Source organism: Phalacrocorax aristotelis, chromosome 1 (assembly GCF_949628215.1).
Source record: "Phalacrocorax aristotelis chromosome 1, bGulAri2.1, whole genome shotgun sequence".
NCBI classification, from domain to species: Eukaryota; Metazoa; Chordata; class Aves; order Suliformes; family Phalacrocoracidae; genus Phalacrocorax; species Phalacrocorax aristotelis.
The window spans coordinates 176472455-176492837 of NC_134276.1; the positions used below are offsets into that span (position 1 = coordinate 176472455).

The 20383-nt window shown below is 39.1% G+C and overlaps 1 protein-coding gene across 8 annotated transcripts in view; it reads left to right on the forward strand.

Moving 5' to 3' along the window:
• OSBPL8 (oxysterol binding protein like 8) overlaps positions 1 to 20383 on the forward strand; it is a 94693-nt gene that overhangs the window by 46846 nt on the left and 27464 nt on the right. For 5 of the 8 annotated variants that reach the window (XM_075080765.1, XM_075080764.1, XM_075080760.1 and 2 more), the window contains 3 exons: positions 14345 to 14415; positions 18992 to 19072; positions 19950 to 20051. In XM_075080765.1, the coding sequence (XP_074936866.1) occupies positions 14345 to 14415; positions 18992 to 19072; positions 19950 to 20051 (254 nt within the window). Of the gene's footprint in view, positions 1 to 6657; positions 7104 to 7906; positions 8151 to 14344; positions 14416 to 18403; positions 18489 to 18991; positions 19073 to 19949; positions 20052 to 20383 lie in introns of those variants that run through there. The other 3 variants (XM_075080762.1, XM_075080761.1, XM_075080766.1) reach the window with 3 other exon arrangements.

Below are 20383 nucleotides of genomic sequence, written 5' to 3' on the forward strand. Positions count from 1 at the left end.
CACTACATGCATTATAGAAAGACTTTGCCATTTTAAGTTTTTGTAGCTTTGTATGAAGACTTTAATTTGCAGGTGGCACTAATGGGAGCATCATCCGTACTTAAATGGGAACAAATAGCAGTGGTGCTTGTGTTGACAGTATTGCATTTGATACTTTAAGACTGGCAACTCAGGAGACATGCATTAACATTTTGGAGCTCTAGTTTCTGTCTTTCATGTGGAGAACAGTGACATGTGCTGACAAGCTTCCTGGGTCCTAAATTTGACTGTGTCAGCCCTCAGTATTTTTTCTATCTTTATCTAAAGCATTGATGAGATGCAGATGGGTTGAAAATGTGAGTAGTATCTGGGAAAAGTGTGTTAGGATGATAAAGATTAAGGAGGAGATATTTTACAACAGTGTAAATCTTTGAGCTAAATTAACAGCATCTTGCTGTTGTCTGTTTTGTTTTGGTTTTTTAAGTCAGCTCTCCAAGTAAAGGTAAGCAGCAAAAGTGTGTGCCCAGAAGGAGCTTGAGCTGAGATAAGAAACAGGATCTGCTCCTCTTTTCCAGTAGAGGAGGAGGAGTAGTAGTAGCAGCTGTTAATTCAGTTTGCAGTATGATAATAATGTATTCTGTGTTACATGACTGAGATACAGAAGCGGCTTTGGTGCAGGGTGGGTGGATTGACAGTGGAAGCAGAATTACAGGTCTGCCAGTAACGGTGATGATCACAGTGAATAGAAAGCAGGAGGGGGAAAGCTGCTTTTGGTGGAGAGTAAGGGCAATTTTGGCTGTGCTGAGCTTGTATGAAAGGCTGTTTGCTCCAGTGTAGACATCTAAAGGACATGTTATGATTTTAATCTGTAGAATGCTGCATTTGGGGAGAAAATACAAATTTAACTATTTTTGCATGTGAGAGAAGGCACAGTGAAAAATAGGTGTTTTCAAGCACTAGGTCCTAAAGAACACTTACTAACTACTGAAGGGATGAGATGCCTTCAGCATGATGGAATGATAATGACCAAGAAAATGCAATACTTGGACATTGCTGTCTACCTGAGGCAGCTAACAAGTTAAATGTGATTTGTTGTAGACCTGTACAACTTGCAGCCTTTAAAAAAATGTTTGTTTCAGGTGTTTGGCTCAGTTGACAGCAACAGCAGCATGTTTTGTTTGTCTGGGTGGTAAGAAATACCTGTTGTTGCTGACTTGTCATCCCTGTTCTGGCTCACTGGTGGTCAGTGCGCAAGAAGCTCTGAAGATATAGCACACATCATCTTCTAACAGCTGTTAGGAGAAAGAGGGATTATTGTGGTCCAGCGAAAGGAAAGATACAGCCCTGTGTCAGTGAACTCAAAGCCTTTTCAAAGTATTAGCAACTGTTCTTGAGATGGTGACTTGGCTTCAGTGCTTTGGCCAAGTTTCTGCCAGGAGGTCATGAGAGCCTGTTCCTTCATGTGGGTGCAGGAGACTGAAGTCACAGAAGAGAGGTGCTGCACTGGAGCTGGAGAGAGAAATCCTGCATGCCTGTGGTTGCAGCAGATGCATGCACTGAGCATGGGGGAGGCTGCAACTCCACTGGTAGAATACTGATCACTCCTTAAATGCCAGCTCCCGCTTTTCTTTCAACTAACACTTTCAGTGTGTTGGTATTTCCTTTTGATAATGGTATTTGGCTTGCAGATGGTAAAATCTTGCCAATATGTCTGGTTCCAAATCAAGCTGTTTCCTGGGTAGTTGGGTTATATCTAATCTTTGATAATTTTTTTTGGTTTTCTTCTCCTGTTGCCTTTGACTTTACTCCCTACACCTAGACAGACTTAGTCATGGACGTAACTTCATGTAGTCTCCTGTTTGCCTCCACTATATCTGTCCTTTGAATGGAGGAGCTGAAGAATGGCTAAATAATTTCTATCTTGACGCAGTAAGAGTAACTTATTACTAAGCATGTCATGCTTTTTTACCTCACTTTATCTTTCTGTAAGTATGTCTCCCTGTCTTGGCACTGGAGAATAAACTGCTGGAGGACTTGTTGAGGCTTTCTGACAAGTATATTTTTTAACACTTCCATATTAACAGTAAATATTACTTCTGAAGTCAGGCACCTTCTCTGTAGAGTAAGTGTGTCTAATGCCTTAGAAAAGTGTTAATGCTTTTGCTTTCTTCTGCTGCATGGGAGTTCTGTCTAAAACCTTGCAAGCCTTTGCACTTGGAGAGTCTTGGTGTCTTGCTGTAGTCTTGGGAGGTGTTTTAATTTGCCTTAACTTGTCTTTTGATGCTGAGGAAGTATTTTCTAATCAGCAGTACGTAGGAGCCATGTGGACTGGTTGTTCTTTTCGTAGTTCTGGATTAATATCTCTTGTAGTGCTGCAGGGACCCGACCCCAGCGACACGGCTGGTCACTTCTAAGTTTTATGACAGAGCGTACCTCATGGACGTGAAGCCCCAGTTCCGCAAAATTGTGCGACTTACTTGGAATAGCTTTAGTGATGCTTGTCTCAGATGGGATGAGAGTGATGTTCTAGTCACAGTGATCAAGGAAGGAGTTTGACGCCTAAATAATCTGGTTTTCGCTTGTATTACCAGGCAGTATTTATTGTGAAATGTTTTAAGTTTTGCTGTGTGTGGTTAGTCTCCTGAATCTATTATCTTGACCTCCTGCTTTCTTACTGTAATGCACACTCTGGCATATTCCCCTCTGCAAGTCATTGTGTGTTTATTAAAACTTTCCATTTCTGAAATGCTACTCCACCCAGTATTTGCGGCTTGGCTAAATTGCATACGCTCCTTTCTGTGTGGGTTACAGTTTTATGAAAGTGTAGTACCGGGTTTGAAAGGCACAGCAGGGCTGATTACAGCGAAACTTCTCGAGCAAGTTGTCTTTCTCCAGGACAATCTCTGCAGAGCTGGCCTACTTGAAACTGAACCGTGACCTTGAGAATTTCATAAGGGCTGAGATGAAAACTGATGAAACCTGAGCAGTGAGCAAGCCTGTTTGCTTTGGGTGGGAGGAGCTGGGCAGGAGCATTAGCAAGCGACGAGGTGCAGCCAAGTACAGTTGCTGGGCACTGGGAGCCTTGGTGTTCATTCATAACCACTGTCAAGCGTGCCTCTGGAATTGCTCCTCAGCTAAACTGCACTCAACTTGGAAATACCAGAGTACAGAAGAATATTTGGTGAAAGAAACTTGCCACTGTAAGCTACCAACACAACTTGTAGCGCCATGGTTCAGATGTCTTTATTCTGAATCAAATATTGGTGTCTAAAGGCAAGTATACCTTTAATACCCTTTCTGTTCAGTAGAAAAACATTTTTACTTAGAGTCCATGTACAAAAATCAGGTGTTGCATAAAACTCATTTATAGGTATGATAGTCTAGCAGTTTGCTTTTTCTGTTTTCTGCGTATCACTAAGACTGTGTGCTGCATGTGGAGAATTATTTATGACCTCTTCTGTTGGACTGGGGGGAGAACGCTATTGGAAAACCGAGTGTTGTCGAGATGTCAGGGCAAATTACTGTCAGACTTGAAGGGCGAGTCTAAACAGCGTCTGTATTCTTTGCTACACCATCAGTTTTCCCTCCTCCTTCTCCCTGTAACTTTTACGGAGTTTGGTTTTAAGAGGGTTTTGGGTTTTCTTTGTATACCTCTAAGGGGAAAAGGAATTCTTTTTTTTTACTTCAAATCACTGCATATACACTCAGTATTATTGAATCAGTATCAGTTTGTATAATGTGCTCATTATTTTAAACTTCTAAAGTCTATATAGAAAGGATTATTATATTTAAAATTCCTCAGTTGGCCTGTTCAGAATATAATTTATTTGAGTTCAATTTCCACGCTTCGAATTCATACCTGCATAATTCAGAGAGGTCTTTTTTGTTAAGTCTATGGTTTTTTTCAGCTCTAAATCTTTTTCAGTTGAAGAAATGTTTTAAAACTAAAACCAGGCTTTGTCAAAAGTGTTCATGCGCTGTTGGAATATTGCACGTCTTCTATTTGCCTTTGTTCTATATACTAAGTTTTAAGTTTTGCCCCAGGCAATATCCTGGAAGAATGTCTTAGGCATGGGATTCTGATTTGTTTTTCAGTCAGCATTTACCGCTGAAGAAGCCCTGACTGAGTAGCTGATATGAGAAATACATTCTGTCTTTTAGAAAAATGTATACAACAGAAAGTTTTCCTTCTCTAAAGAGATATTCAACAGATTGAGAATGGAATTCCCTCCCCTCGAGAAGATGAACTAAATATTTCAGTTTGGTTTTTTTGTATTCCTACTGATTTAGGTATTAAATAAAACAGAGAAACCAGGAGACTTTTTCTCCCTTTCAGTGGCATAGTCTAGTGCCTGCTTTCATGAAGTACTTTAACTTTTGTTATGAGGAACCTTATTTTTTCACATACAGATACACTATGGCACACACCTGATGCATTTAGGCTAGAGTGCAGATACTTTCCCGTTTATGCAAGGTTTTCAGCTATGTCTGACTTCAGCTGAACTTTGCTGTAGTTCTATTTGTGAGCATTTTGAAACCATGTGAAGCTCTGTGCGTTAGTGCATTTGCTAAGTATATCAATTATTAAGGCACCTGGGAACTGATACCAAAAGGATGGAAGGCTTCCTGGGGCGTTAGTCTAAGGTCACCTAATGAATGATACCAATTCTGACTTTATCAGTAAATTGACCTATTCTGTCTGCATTTATTTTCAGGGAGGGGAGAAGAAAAAGAATTTGATTTTTTTTTTTTCTTCTTGTCTAATATGTGGTGACTAGTGAAGTTCACCTGTCCATTGTGATGTACAGAAAATGCAAATAAAAACACTTCCAACTACTTAAAAGTACCTCTCTGTCCCTTCAGGAATCAAATTTATTGCAAGGAATTAAAAGAGTTTCTAAGAGCTTTGGGTGCTGGTTATGTGGAGAGCAGAAACCCATTTAGTATCACAGGCTGGTGTTCAAGAGTTACAATAAACTTTAGCTTAGAATCACACCATGGAGAATAATGCTTATTTTTATCAAATGTTACAGATTCCTTTTGATCTAACAGCCTTAGTGCGTCAGCTGTCTCTCTAGCAACATATACTGCTTTGAAGTAGTGGAAGCAAATGAGCATGTGTATACGAGTATTAGCAGGCATAATAAATCACAATCTGTTGAAAACTAGTGACTTTTTACAGCCAAACCATGTAATTAACTGTTTTACCACTGCAGATTTAAGTGAAATATGAAGATGACTCGGTGGAGGGGAGGGAGATGAAGGAGGAAGCTTAGATGAGATTTTTTTTTCTTTCCCCCCTCCTTTGTGGTGGTGAGTCAGAGTCTTATTTTGGCAAAAGGCATAGAGCCTGCCTCTCCTATATTGCTGTTGAGTTAGAGCAGAAGGTACTTAGTCAGAATACCCTGATAACAGTTCCCTTGGTTGGGAGACAGCTTCAGAGAGGGGAAATGTAACATTATCCATATTTAAATTCTTCATTTGATGTACCCAAAGATTTCAATTTCACTTCTAAATGGAAAAAAGGGCATAGGAAGGAGAAAGAGGTTTTTAATCTGTTCGTGTTTACAGTTTGGCTGCATGAACAGTGTCAGGGCACCTGAGAGGGCATGGAGAGACGTAAGGGGAAAACATTCAGGATTACGTTGTTTCCTCAAACCCCTGGATGTCTGTCTACTTTAGCCACTTTTTAGTAACGTGAACATAAGGTGGCAGAGAAGACTATGTTGTGGAAGAACCTGGTCGGTTGGCAGGCATCCTCAGTAGTGGCTCCAGAAGCGGCTGGCAGAGCGGCCGGAGGCAGATGCAGACGAAGCGGTGCGGGTGGCGGGTAGCAGAGCCTCCCGTTAGTCCGTGCGACCCTGCCGCTCCGGTACAAGACATGGAAACATCGTGATACCAGTGTCAGCAGAGTGTTCCCGGGTGGGGTCATAGCCCTGACTCTGAAAGATGAGATAACAGACCCATTAACTGAGCAAGATAGGTCTGTAATGAGAGGATACAGTTCCTTCCATGTGTATGGGGAGTTTTTCTACTGCAGCTTTCTCTTGATTTTAAATAGAAAAAAGAAAATGCATATTCTGGAGAGATTTGAACCCAGGTATTTGCTCCATTTTGTAGTTAAGAAGATAGATTTGGAGAAGTGATGTGGAGCTGTGTTTATTTAAAAAAAAAAAAAAAAAGAGTGGTGTTCTCCCTCCTTGTATTTCCTCCTCACTGCCCCGCCATTCTACTCCTTAATTTTTTCAGCTGCTCTTTCTGTTCCTTCCGGGACATCTGGACAAGGACTGCTTCAGCCAAGGGAAGTATGAGACACAGTAATGGATAAATGGAGGCAGGCCCGAACACAAGACATGCTCATCCAGTTTCTCCTCCTCCCTGTGCCCAAGTGAATACAGTTTTTCACTTCTTGTACAAAAGAAGTGAACATTACATATCACATATAATAGTTTCTATTGATGGCTCATAATTGTTTTTTTCAGTTACATCTTTTTTCCTTGGCATGTATTGGGACATTAGTCTGTTAAGGGGCATGAAGAAATTCTAGTGATTCATAGGATCCTGGAAGCTACTGTGTTTCATAATCAGAAAAATTATTTTCGGTGTTTTCTGTATGTGTCTTAGTGTATATATCTATAGGTACTAATGCACATACACTCTGCACAGTTAAAACCTTTCATAGGTGTTATAAAATACTTCAGTGTACTGTATTATCCTTGAGCCAATGTGAACTGAAATTACAGAGCCACAAATAGTAAATACACTTCTTTGCATAAGCAGCTGGAGTAAACGGTATTATTTAAGGATTAATCAAATTCACGCTATCATTGATTTGTGGGATGTGTTTCACTTCGTAAGAAGAGGAGACCTCTGATATGGAGTAAGGGACAACGCAAGTTCTTATTTTCAAGCAAATTCTTCGTGTCTTATTTTTCTGCATTCCAGCAAACAGAGTAGGTTTCAAAATGTATTTTGTAAGAAACAGGGTGTGGTGGGGAAAATGGGATCAGCAGAGAAGCACCAGACAGGAAGGAATTTCCACACATGGAAGAGAGTGGCCATGCATGCCAGTCATCAGGGCAAAGAAGCAGCCGATGGAGGATAACAAGCAGTGGATGAAGAAGGTTAGGGAGAGCTTATTTGACTTTATTCTGGTAGTTATAAGTAAAAGCAGTTTGGATCAGCTGATTTCTAGTCTTGAAGCACAATTTACTGGGTTTTTTAATGTTTAAAATTTAAGTTGGTTCATCTAAGTGTTTTATTCATTGCATGAAGTATTTGGGGCATTAATAATAAAAAAAAAACCTTTTTGTGGAGCTTATTTTGTCCAGCTCCTCCAGGAGTCAGGCTGATCTGTATATATAAATATGGTCAAGTCTTAGAGAAGAAAAAGCCATAGCTCACTGTTTAAATAAAATAAGAAATGAAGATGCAGAAGCCACAGCAATCAGTTGATGAAAACTGACTAGGTAAGTACCTAATCAAGAACATTCAACGTGGCTGCATAACGCAAAACATTGGCTCCCTTTTCAGATTCCCATAGCGTACCACAATATCAAATAGGGAAGCCGAATAGCTCATGAGTTGTGCTTTGTGCAATATAAAATTGAGACTTGAAAGACTAATGGGAAAAAGAATTGATGTAATGAATTCTTAAATCTAAATAAGCACCATCTTTGTGTGCTTAGGAAGCAGAGATGAGTAGGACCAAAACTGAGATGTAAAAAATGATATGTGGTGTTTGTGGAAGAGAGGAGCTGAAGCAAAGCTATTCTGCTTTAAGCGTCCTAATGGGTTTGATTAGAGGAGTATAGTGTTGCTTGGCTTGCTGCTGATTTGGCAGCCTCTGTCTCTTCACTGCATTTTTCACCTGTGCCCTTCGTTTGTTTCTTTTTTTTTTTTTTTCCTTTTGTATCTTACTCATCAGAATGTGAGGTAAAAGGCTGTTACTGCAACACTCTTGTTCCAAGCAGCTAATGCTAACCAGCTTTCACAGAGAACAATAATCCTTACACAAACACCTTAACTCATGAAGGAAGAGGGTCCAGTGCGACGTAGGTTTTCCTCATGTGCTGGGATTTCATCTGTGTTTTCTCCAAGAGCTGATGGCCGAAAGCTTGTCCGGAATGCTTCATTTGGAGGATATAACGAACTCTCTCCTGCTTTACCAGGTTTGTTTTGGTCTTGCATTTCTTAAAATATACAGAAGAGAATACAATTTCCACCTCAAATTTTTCACCTTGAATGAAAGTAATGTACTGAGATGTTGGTAGAAATCCGAAAGAATATTACTTGTATGCATTTAGATAATAGCTCTTTGTAGTGGCGAGATTAGTAGACAGGCGAGTAAGCTTACATGACAGCAAATCTCTCTTTAAAGGCATTTGTGTATTTGGTACTGACTGGAGTATTTGTTTTGGTTGTTTGTGCCTTTATGACTGAAGTTCTATGATGTGGTTTATAAACGCCTTCCTCCCTTGTACTTTCTACTCCCTCTGCACACAATGGACTTGCTTTAAAATAGTAAAGTACAGCAGAAGGTTTTAATTTGGCTATAACTGCTGAAGAATCTGTGGGCTTGTCATCAGTGGTTTAACATAAAATAACAAGATAGAATCAGTTAAGGCTAAAAGCATAGCCTTGCTAAACTCTCTAGTGCAAGATTTTTAAGCCATTTAACACCAGAAAGGGCTTGAATCTCCTTTGCTTAGATTTGTGTTGTCCTGAAAATGAGTACTGGAATGTTGAAATGAATTTCTAGAGTTTCGTTGTCCATAACGCACACTTCTGATAGAGGTACCTGAATTTCAGGAGTTTATTTCAGGAAACTTCGATGCTTGAAAATGTATGACAAGGTCACCTCTTCCTGAAAAGGAACATTGTAGAAATTGTATGTTCTTACCAAAATTACTCAGTTTGATTTGTCTTGCGCATGCACGCATACACACTTTGTTACATGGTCCCATGGGGCCAGAATGCTGGGGGGGAGGGGGGGAGGAGATAAAATAGTTTTCACCTTTCATCGCATGCTTTATGCAGAGTAGCTCACTGAATTTGTACGCCCTGGCTCTGAAGCCGCAGAAGAGTTGGGGTGCATAGCATAGGGGAGGTTGCAGGCTGGGGGTGAGGGAGCTCTCTGCATCGCTGGCCAGTGCTGGCTTGCAGAATCACTGGAGCAGCATGTTCAGCCTCAGGCGGGTGGGGGCATTTGTGTGGGACACCATGTTCTATTAAAGTTCATGGTTTATCCTATAAGGTTTCCTTTCACTCTGCTTCAGAAAATGATTAGTCTTCTACCAAGAATGTAACACTTGAGTTTTATTCAAGCTACTCAGGAAACAAAGATCTCAGAGCTTGAAAGCATGGAGTTGGCAGCTATACAGATCCTCCCTACCTTTAAAATAAATGCATGTAGTCTGGTAATTAATGAAACAAGAAGGGATTCATTTCCTTTTTGCTTCCTTCCTGCATAGAATTCTACATTAAAGCTGATTGCTGTCCCTAAGTGGAAAATGAATGACTTCTTAAAATGCACTACAAATGGAAACCAGTTTTTAATGACAAAAATCAAGAGTAAACACATAACTAGAAATATTTTCTCTTTTGGAATCTTCCATATATCTGAAGAATTTAAACAATATGCTGGAAGGTATACTCTTTCAGTTTGGTTTAAGCAAGGATTAGTTACTGCCTGTCTAAAAGATGCTCATGTATAGTTACAGTGAGGACAATCTTTGCTTATTATTGTTTACTTCATATGGTGTTTGCAAAAGAAAACATGACTGTGAGAAAATATGTAAAAGGACTTTGCTTGCTTTTCTGATTACTTCAGTTTCAAAATCCATGGAGGAATCTGAGTCAGGAAATATGGAATTGTATTCTTAAAAATGGTTGTTGGCAAGCTTTTTGAAAATCAGTCACTTAAAAAGATTATTGACTCTTGTGCTCAATTCTTTAAAAAGACTTCTTTTCTGCCATGTATATTATATAACACCAGTGTTGATATTTCCCACTAAGCATAGCTCATAGTTCTTCCAGAAGCATATAGTTTTTCAGCTCCATTATTCATTCTTCACAACTGCATATGCACACCAGTAATCAAATCAGGCAGTTCCTTGCTTTTCATTTGGAAGTCAGAAGTATTCCTGCTTGACTTGCTATTTGTGATCTTTTCATGCATTGCGTTGCTTTTTTACTGGTTCTTCTGTTTGTTGAAAAAAAAGCCTCCAGTGGATAGTAATTCTTTCTTTTTGAATTAAGTAGATATTAAAAAGTAACATGTCTTATCTGATGTATTTTTCTCAGGTATCCTAACTGCAAATGGTATTTGTCGAGAGGTACAAAACCAGTAGTTGAAATATAGGCGATGTTATGTGGTTGGTTTTGGTTTTCCCTTCCCTCAAGACTGATTGAAGGGACGGATTGTGGGCACGACTTTAAAGAATGATACCTGTCTTATGTTTCAAAATTGAAATCTCTTAAGTAAACAGTTTTGTTTTAAAATGGACCCTACCTTTATCCTAAAGATTCTTTAATATTAATCATAAAATGTATATACTCCTCATTTTTTGTCAAAGACCATGTTTTGGAGGAGTTTTTTCTTTTGGTATTGACTGCGCCTCCCAGCTCAGTCTGTAAAGTGCTGTCTGATTTTGTTTCATTGACATCTTGTCCAAATGGAGTTGTGATTGTTCCAGCCACATGTGGTTGTCAGGCTTTTGCATCTATCTGAAAGCTCATCAAGAGTTTTCATGTAGTTTCCGCCTGCAGATTTTGGAAGGACTTGCCGAGCACTCACAGTAGGAATGTACTAATGAATGGCCAGTTTCCCTTGGCTTCTGAGGTCACACCACGAACTGTGGCTGACTGCACTGGGGCTGGGATCAGCTTTCAGAGCTCACGGGGTCTGTGATGTTCAGACAAGGAAGGTCACACTAGGAGAAAGTCTGTTAAAACATAGCGTTGCTCTGAACACAATACCTGATGTCCAGAACTTCTTTAGAGGCTACAGTAGTGAAGCTTGTGTTTAAAAATATATTTTTTTTTTAAATTTGCAAATGTTTTAAATAATACTGGGAGCACAATCTGCAGTTCTGAACGTTGATTCAAATGGGACTTGCTCCCTGTCTCCTAACTCTGAAGATTGCTTTCAGGATTTTAGGTAGAAAATGATACATAAATTCAAGAGATTTAATAGAGAGGAAGTTATAGAAAGGGACTGTATCTTCAACACCTGAATTTCTACATTGTGAAAAGTGCGCTCAGGTTATCTTGTTAGAGAGTTCCTGGTTGAATTACAGCACGGCAAACAGCAGGTAAGGTAAAATATTAAGCCCAAAACCACTGCTGACAGACACTGAAAAACATGAAATTCATTCTTTCTATTAGACCTTGCCTCTAGCCTCTCATATCCTGGCAGTCTCTGCTACAGACACTGATTCGATGACTCTTTCTGGTGCAATTTTCAGTACCTCTGGGGTGAACAAAATTACAAAAAGGGCAATAACACAAAGCATCATTTAAGGTGCAGCTTTGCTGTTGTCTTTGTCAGAAATCCATAGAGAAACTGGTAGGAAGGGAGAAAACAGTATTTCTTATTATCGATTCTATGAATATAATTGTTCTGTTGTTGTTTCCTTTACCAAGTATTTCCACAGCAAAGTGCATATTGTCCTCAGTTTGGGCCCATATATAGCTTTTTGTGATGTTTCAGTACAAATTTCACTGCAGGTATTAGTTTCAAGCTGTTCTTGTCAGACGAAGCTTATGCGTATGGTATTGAGGTCCCTCCATCTTAATAGAGGCTTCCTGGAAAAGGCATCCTTACAGTGGGTGAGGCTGTGTCTGGATCAGCACCTGAATGACAATTTATTATTTTTAACATTACATTTTAGCACATGGGGAGAAAAGCCTTCTGTCTGTATTCTGAGTAAGCTTATCCATTCTACAGAGAGGGAGCCTACAAGTAGGCTGCTGTGGGATGTGAAGCTGGCTGGTTGGGTTTCCTCACAGACCCAGATGGAGCTGTGCAAGGTCAGGATCTGCAGCACCCTGACTCGGGTTTGCTAGCAAACCCTCAGACAGCCCTTTGCCGTGCATGTGAGTAAGGAAGGGAACAGTGACTGTGGTGGTGTGTTTATAAATCTGCAAGCACACGCACCTCTTGGCCTCGAGATACTGGAAGCAAGGAGGTGAAGTTCAGGGAAATGTGTCTTCGTATCTGATTCTCTGAGACTTTGTACTTCATTCTGTTTTCATTGGTGATACCAATGGAAAGCTTGTTTATGAAAATAAAAACATATATATGTTAGATAAGGATGTGTAAAGCTCTTAAAGCTGCTGTGCTCTAGAAATCAAGCTGTGAATTACAGCTTCTCTTCTGTAAGAACAAACCTGACTTAGCACTTCCTCGTTGATTCCTATCACTAAGTCATCTGCATGTGCCTATAAGTAAAAAAGTAAAAACTGGAAAGCCATTATCAAATTCCTGCATTACATTTTCAGTGGAACTTGGTTTTTAATGAGGGATTTATTGGGGGTGGGGGAGAAGGTGGGGAGAAAACCCCATGACTATGGTTCTGGTGTGTGTTTGACTGCCTAAGACTGGCATCAAATCTAATAACTTCTCAGTGAACTGAGACAGGTCTGCCCTCTAAAGCTTGAAGCAACCCTTGGTTTGTTTCAGCACCTGATGACTGGTGCTGTAGAAAATGTGCTTTTGTATTTGGTGTTATATAGGAAATGTGGCTTCTGGCCTCTGGATCATGACGTACCTTTTTGGTTTTTTTCTGGATTCCCTAATAATACAAATCTTTTGCCTGTCTAGGTCCTTGTTCCCTCTGATCAAGTAGCCTTATGCATTATAGGTTTTCATTGGCTGAACAAACATGTCACTGATGTGTTGGAAGAATTTCAAAAGGGAAGGGTCTACTGAACTGTGCCCAGAGGGCTTTTATAAAGACATGGAGAGGTTTCCTTGAAGACATGTAAAGTTTACTTTATGTAAACATAAAATGACGTATCATTGTATTCCAGTATATAATTTTTTAAAATCTGGTCTTAAAACAGAGTCTCTGCAAAAGGTAATAAATATAAACAAAAAAAAAAATCCCAAAAGACTGACTACCAGACCAACACTAAGAGGAATCTTGGATCTCTCATGTAACCTGAAGACCGACCTAATGCCTCTATAACTCAGTGAAACTCCCCAAGATGTGTATTTGTGATAGATGAATCAGTTCTGTCTTAGAGTTTCTGGGTATTGTAAGTTGCGGAAGGGTGAAGATACTAATGGGAAGAGCTTTTGGTGTCTGTTTATGCAACTTATCTGCTAATGTAGTGCCCTCTGGTGGGCTAAAGCTCTAGGGTACCACTGTCGGAACCAGGCAAGGCTTTTCAGTGGATTCCTGAAATTCATGTATGACTTCATATTTATCTGCCTTCTGTCTGGAGGGCATGCAAATGCCATCATTTTTGCTTACTTTGATAAATCCATTGTGCAGTTTCTTTTATTCGTGTTTATAAAACCTTTATGCTACCACCAACCTCTTCAAACAGAAGTGATCACTGGGATGTTCTGTCTCATAACCAGAGAAGATTATTTTTCCTTAAGAGGATGCTAGGTTCTCAGTATCTATGTTCTGTGGCATGTAGCAGCTGCACAGCAGCGCTAATGCCAGTCGTGACCCCCCCCTTTCCATTGTCACACATATAATGGCTACAGCCACATCTCACTTGGCTTCTTGGATACTGGAAAGTGTGGGGTTTGTGCTGTGAGTCACTAACAGAAGTAAAATGTGGGATTTCAACAACTGTTTTAATATAAAGCCTTGTAGTTACACTTATGCAGTGTCAAGTTAAAAGCATAAATTCAAGGCTAACGTAAGCCACGTTTCATTTTCTTGCAAAAAAACCTGACTGGTGATGTTAACCAGAGTTTCAGATTTGCTTTCATATAGGTGGTATTTAACAATTATTTCTAGCTGCAGAAATTAACAAACCAAAAAAGGCTTTATTTAGCGTTCTGCTCTGTGCATGCATGTACACAGATAGGGGAGAATGAGAAGATAAAAGAACAAAAGTTTGCACACCATATTTATGATTTTTCAGGCTATTGAGTTGGATGCAACACCATCCAAATACAGTGGACCATTCTTACCTCTTAGTGGATATTAAATTAGTTTATGTTGTAGTAGCTGGTATGTTTGTAACTGATGTGATGGACTGGTATGTGTATACATTGTTTAAAAATCCAATTTGCTTGCACTTTTTTGTGCTAAACAATTTGCAAATTTATTTCAAAGGCTTGCTCATATAATATGTTATGTCTTCAAATAATTTGCAACAATGCTGTCTTTTCTTTAAGGTTTTGACAAAGGGAAGGATGATGTATCACAAAGCAAGGATGATACAGCACATTCCATGTCAAAAAGCAAGGTAAGGAAAGCAGCCTCCTAACCTGGCTTAAAAATGACAGTGTTTAAGGGAGTTGAGTACATTTTTAATGAAGTGCAAATGTGTTTAACCTTTTTGTAGGTAACCTGGAAGGTTACACTTCAGATTTAGCAATAGACAAAGATTAAAGGAAATTTCTTAATATAGTTCTCAAGATGACATCACATGAAAATCTACAGTTCGAATTAGTGAAAATTGAAAAATGGAATCTTTTCATTGTCATCTTAGGGTGGGATGTTGCCTCACCAAATGTAACAATGGATGGAGGCTAGATCTTGCTATAGAACAGAATTTTAAATCTTTTTAAGCTGTAGGTGCTGTTCACTGAGCTGTAGCAAATCATCTTAGAGGAATATTAAGGAAACTGTAGTTGGAAAAGGTTTAGTGCAAAGGCCTAAATTGCCAGAGTAAAACATAGTTAAGTATAATCTGTTGTCCTATTTGTTGCAAAGGCTACTGTACTTCAGAATTCAAGTATAAAGGCCCATTTCATTGAGGCAATGAGAGAGCAAAGGCAAGCATGCCCAGTGGAACATTAAACTGGATATGACTGCTATGCATCTCTATGCTTTCTGGTAGTCTGGGTAATAGAAATGGAAAAGGCGGGAGCCAGGCAAATTCATAATCATCATTGTGTAGTCCCAAGGTGGAAAGGGGTCACTGAGATGTAGTGAAAACTGGGAACATCCAAAGTGGAGTTGGGAGATGGACACTGCAGTCACCAAAGCCATAGCATCTCAGGGTGGCTAAACTTTAAAAGGGAAGAAAACGTAAACTAGCCGAGCAACCAAAAAGACTCTTTTTATGTAGTGATCCCAGGTCTTGTCTCTCCAGAGCTGTGTTTTGTTCTGATCGCAATTATTTACATGAATAGTTTGCAATAGCATTCATACTCGGAACAAAATGTTCTTTCTGATGGTATAGAAGTAGTATGTACATGAGAGATTTGTGTAAAAAGTCATTGTAGTAGTATAGGGGAAAATCTGGAATAGCTATATTTCCTTTCCCAAATCCTTTTAAATTTGTAGCTTAGCGTTATAGAAGCTATTGGTTTTAGGACATCGTATAGGTCACCCTGATTATACCTTATTTATTTTTTGGCCTACTGTAACCATTGAAGCGCGTGAACATTTTGGTCAGCAAAAGTGCCTGGCATGTCAATGCACTAAATTTTTATCTAGGGATTTTTATGTATTAAGAATGTGGAATTCCAGAAAAAAAAAAATATTTTCCATTGGGTGCCTCATAAAACAGGTGTATCTCTCTCTTCAAGAAATTAAAGAGAAGAGGGAAAGACTGCATTTTTGTGGAGGGGGAGATTGTATATGGTTTGATCACTGAATGGAGTTGCTAAGTTCACTTGTTTTTCTTATTTAGGCATCACTACAGGACAGAGTTTAAAGGCTTTAAATTACCCAGCTGTGTGGTTATCTATTTTCTGCTAGGATATCCACTGTTTTTTACAGTGGCAAATGTGACAACGGACACTTAAACAGATTGTCAGGCACGGGCTGCTCTGTAGGGGAGGGGGAGGACCTGAGCTTGAACACAGCTAGCTCCCAAGGGACACGGGGGCGATGCCTGCTTCTCACCGCTTTCACACACAGCTCTTTCCGTAGGGGCCTGCTGCAAGGTTAGCGCTGCAGTCTCAGAGATGGCCCTGGGCACAGGCAGCCGCACCCCTCGGAGTCACTCGAGGTCTTGACACAAATTTTTCCTGTTATATTTCATGTGTCAGAGCCTTAAAGAGAAACATTAAAGAGAGATCGGAGGAAATCAAAGTGACTTAAAGATTATAGTAGCATTTCCCTGCTTAAATGGTGTCATCAGAATTGCATTAGGGTGAACAGGTTGGTTTCTGCAGCTAATGCTGCAGTTCTGTGGTGCGTAGGTATGCATTTCAAGCTGTTGGTGTCTTACATCTGAATTGGAATCACAAAACTTTGTCTCTTTCACCTTTACTGCATCTTAGAGCTTCACTTGTCAGGGAGATCAAGGAAGCATATTTACCATCAAAATATTTGTGTTGGTCCAGAAACCTCTAAATCATTTTTTACTTGGAAATCAAGTTAATACTGTCTCTTTTAACTTGGGTCTCTTTCAGACTCTATTAATCATTTACCTTTGGATATACAATTTGTGTTTTCTCTTCCTTATATTTATTTTTCTAGGTTCTTGTCTTTCTAGGATCGTAAGTCTCTGTGTGCTTTGCCATTACTTTTTTTCATATCTTACTACCATCAAAGATGAGGCCAATATTCCTACTTCTGATACATATTTTTCTTCATCTGTATTTTACACAATTACTGCATGTGAGGCTTGATAAGACTAGTAGTTCCTTTATAACCCACAAACAAAGTTCAGGCTAACAGAAGATAGTAACTGTCACAGCTGTGGAGGTGAAATAACAGCCCTTCTTTCTAAGTAAGGATGGGAAAGCAGTGATGAGACTTGCCTGGAATCTGGTACTGAATGTACCTTGCTGGGAGTTGCAGTAGGTTCTCTTTAAATGTTTTCTCCTTTTAAATTTTGATCCCATCCACTTTGTGTGGATGTAACACTGAGAAAGTTACTAGCTTAAAAATACACGAACCACTGATCTGTCTCGTAATCCATTGGACAGGTAAAGATGGACCTTTACTCAGTGTCATATTAGTGAGCTTTAAACTGAGATACTGAGAGAATGAGTCTTTGTAACCTGTGATACTTACTGGTTTGGGGCTTTTATGCATGACCTTTAGATTGCATTAGCTTTCTGTTAGTGAGCAACTAGAATATTTATGAATGTTTTACTTAAGTTGCTCCATTACAGCTTGCATAAAGAGTTCATTACCTCTTCTTATGTGACAGTGATAAGCATTTTGTCCTCTTCCGTTATTGCATTTAAAGTACTGTATTTCCTTTAACTTCTAGGCGGAGGAATGATATTTCAAGTTGTATGCTTGTATTAAAGCTAAATTTTAAGTGTTAAGAACATACCTTTAAGACAAAATGAAGAGGTTTCCTTCAGTTTTCTAAGATGTATATGGAAGTTAGAGAACATTTAGCTATCTTTGAAATGATTTTGAGATAAAATTACTTTTTGCCAGATATTGCACATATCTTTTTGACACTAGGTATCTGTGTAGATTCCTGTAAAGTCTTGGTACTGAATTAAAGGCATCAAAGAAGGATCAAAGTTAAATTGCTTTGTTCCACTTGTAAATCTTTAGTTTTTATTTTGTTAGTTTGAGCAACATGTGTGTTAAGAAAAAGAGTGCTCAAGTGCACTGATTTTATTATTGCAGTAAGTTTTCTCAAAACTTGCATATTTTTTCACTGTTTTTTAAATAGTGTTCCAAAATAGAAATTTGAATAGACTTTGCATTGTAGTCTGAGATTTGAAATGACTAGTCAGAAATGGTGAACAGCTTGAGAAGCAGTTCTCATAAACTATCCTTGAATTTACTCAGTTTGGAAGGTTACGTTGATTTCTCTTTTTTTGTCTTTTGTTTGTTTTTTTTTTTTTTTTTTACTAGGCAGGAACTTTGGGTCCATCAGGCTTATATTTCAGTGCACAAAGAAATGCAACTCTGTGTAATTTATCTAAAGTTTATATATAGTGGATACCTACTCAGTGGTGTCTGACTTGCAGTAGGAATGAGATGATAACTCTGTGATAGACTCTTAAAATTTATTTTTTAAGAGCTCTGTATCCCAAGATGAATCTTTGGTCTCTCTAGTTCCCTTTCAACTTGTAGGCAGCAGGTGCCAAGGAATAAACTTTGAACCTTACAAGATGTGGGGGAGGCGGGAGGGAGAAATCATGTGGTGCTGAGGCAGCATATTGTTGCACCATGAACAAGGCTTTGGGTTTCATGAACAAACCTGAGCCTCGTTCCCCTGTCTGTCGCCACTGTGAGCTTCTCGAAGATGACTTGCAAAAAGTAATCAGAGCGTGGGATTAGGGAGGAAGGAGCAGAACAAGTGCCACTGGTGGTCGGTTGTACTCTGATAATTTATAGAGCACTAAATCCTAGATTGAAGAGGGTGTATTTTCCTTCATGGGTCACGGGGTAAGTGCCTCTATAGCAATCCATTCGGAGGAGCTGTCAGGTTATGAATGAAGATGTTGGGATTCATATGTCATGGCAACATGGGAGCAACTCCTGTGTTTGAACACTGGGATTTTCCTAAAACCTTTTCTCTCTGCTAAAATAATGGCTAACTAGTAAAGACTGACATACAGGCTACACGGGCTAAATATTTACTGCATATAGTTCATCTTCTTCACGAAGAATCTCAGACTTCTTTCCCATAAAACCCTTATGAAAAAAGACTCTCTAAATAGGTGGTGAAGAGCTCATGTTACAAGTTGTGGTTTGTTGGTTTTGGTTCGGTGTTTTGTTTTTTGTTTTGGGTTTTTTTTTTTCCCTACGTGGGAGAAACAGAAAAGTGAATGGGAACGGGAACCTTACAAACATAACTGCACTTTGAACACTTTCTGAAGGCCTGCAACAACAATATATCCTTGTATCTATCATTGTTATTTATTTATTATGCATTTTGTGAATTTCAGTCTGAATCCAAGCTTTTCAATGGCTCTGAGAAGGACATCTCTTTATCTTCAAGCAAACTTACAAAAAAAGAATCTCTCAAGGTGAATTAATTTCCAAGTAACTCCTCATGGACTATAAATGCATTCACATAGTTTTACTATATTCTCTAATGAAAAGACAAAAACACCAAGTAGTGATGGGAACTCTGGAATATTTAAGTATAGTGAGAAGTTGTGCGGTTGATTCGCTTCAAATATTAATGTAGTGTTACTTGAGTATGGGCTTCTATAATGCAGTCTTTAAGGTGGCACGAGATTATAGGATAATTCAGAAGATTATTACTCAGGTTGGCAGGACATCAGGACATCTACATGCAATGAAATGATTAATTGAATTATCAAAATTACAGTTCGCATGCAGTACCTGTGTTTTTTTTCTCCTGCTGCCTTCCCCCTGTGTTGTAACAAGACCAAACTCCACTGTTCGGCAAGTACCATGTCAGGAGAAACATAAAATTATTTGCCTCTAAAAGAGGGAGATACATTGCTGCTGATTTCTACTGAGGAGGGAAAACAACTGGTGTGTAAAAACTACTGATCAGATAATGTGCCTGTAAATCTGAATCTAGCCCAAATTTGGTTATGTACTTTACACCGGGAAAGGAAGGAGGGGAGGGGGTTTGGTTGGTTGGTTTTTGCCCATGATTCTAACAGGAGTTTCAAAGTTCTCGGTCTTAAAAGCAAACTGCAGAAGAATCTGAAATTGGTTACATCGTAGCTGCTCTTGAAACAAAGCATGAAATAGTTGTTCGCAACTTGAAGTCAAATGCTGTTTTAAAGCTACTTCTCTGTATTGATATTGCAAATTGAATTTAGCAGGTTTTTTCTCAGCTTGTATTGATAGATGTTGTCTTGTGCTCTGATTACTGCCTTATGGTTGTGGCATTGTAAATATTATTATTATTATTATTATTTACAGGTTCAAAAGAAAAATTACAGAGAAGAAAAGAAGAGAGCGACAAAAGAATTACTTAGCACTATCACAGACCCATCAGTTATTGTTATGGCTGACTGGTTGAAGGTCAGAATCCAAATGTGAAACCTGAGTTGAAGATGTAGCAGCTGCTCGCTGCTTTCTGACCAGAATAGAAAAGGCTCAATCTTTTACTTGCTGTTAATGTTTTTCTACAAGCACAGCAGCCACTAATTGCATCCCAGGGTCTCTGTGCTCAAGTCCTAGGGGAAAAGAGGAACCTAGCTCCCATTTACTGCCGCCACCATATTCACATGCATATTGTGTGTATAGCTATTAACTTCAGATGACTTGGCTTTGCGATTCTTATTCTGTCCTTTTTATTTTACACTTAGAATTGAAGCTCTGTTATGTCTGTTATAATAGTGAAAATGGTTCAG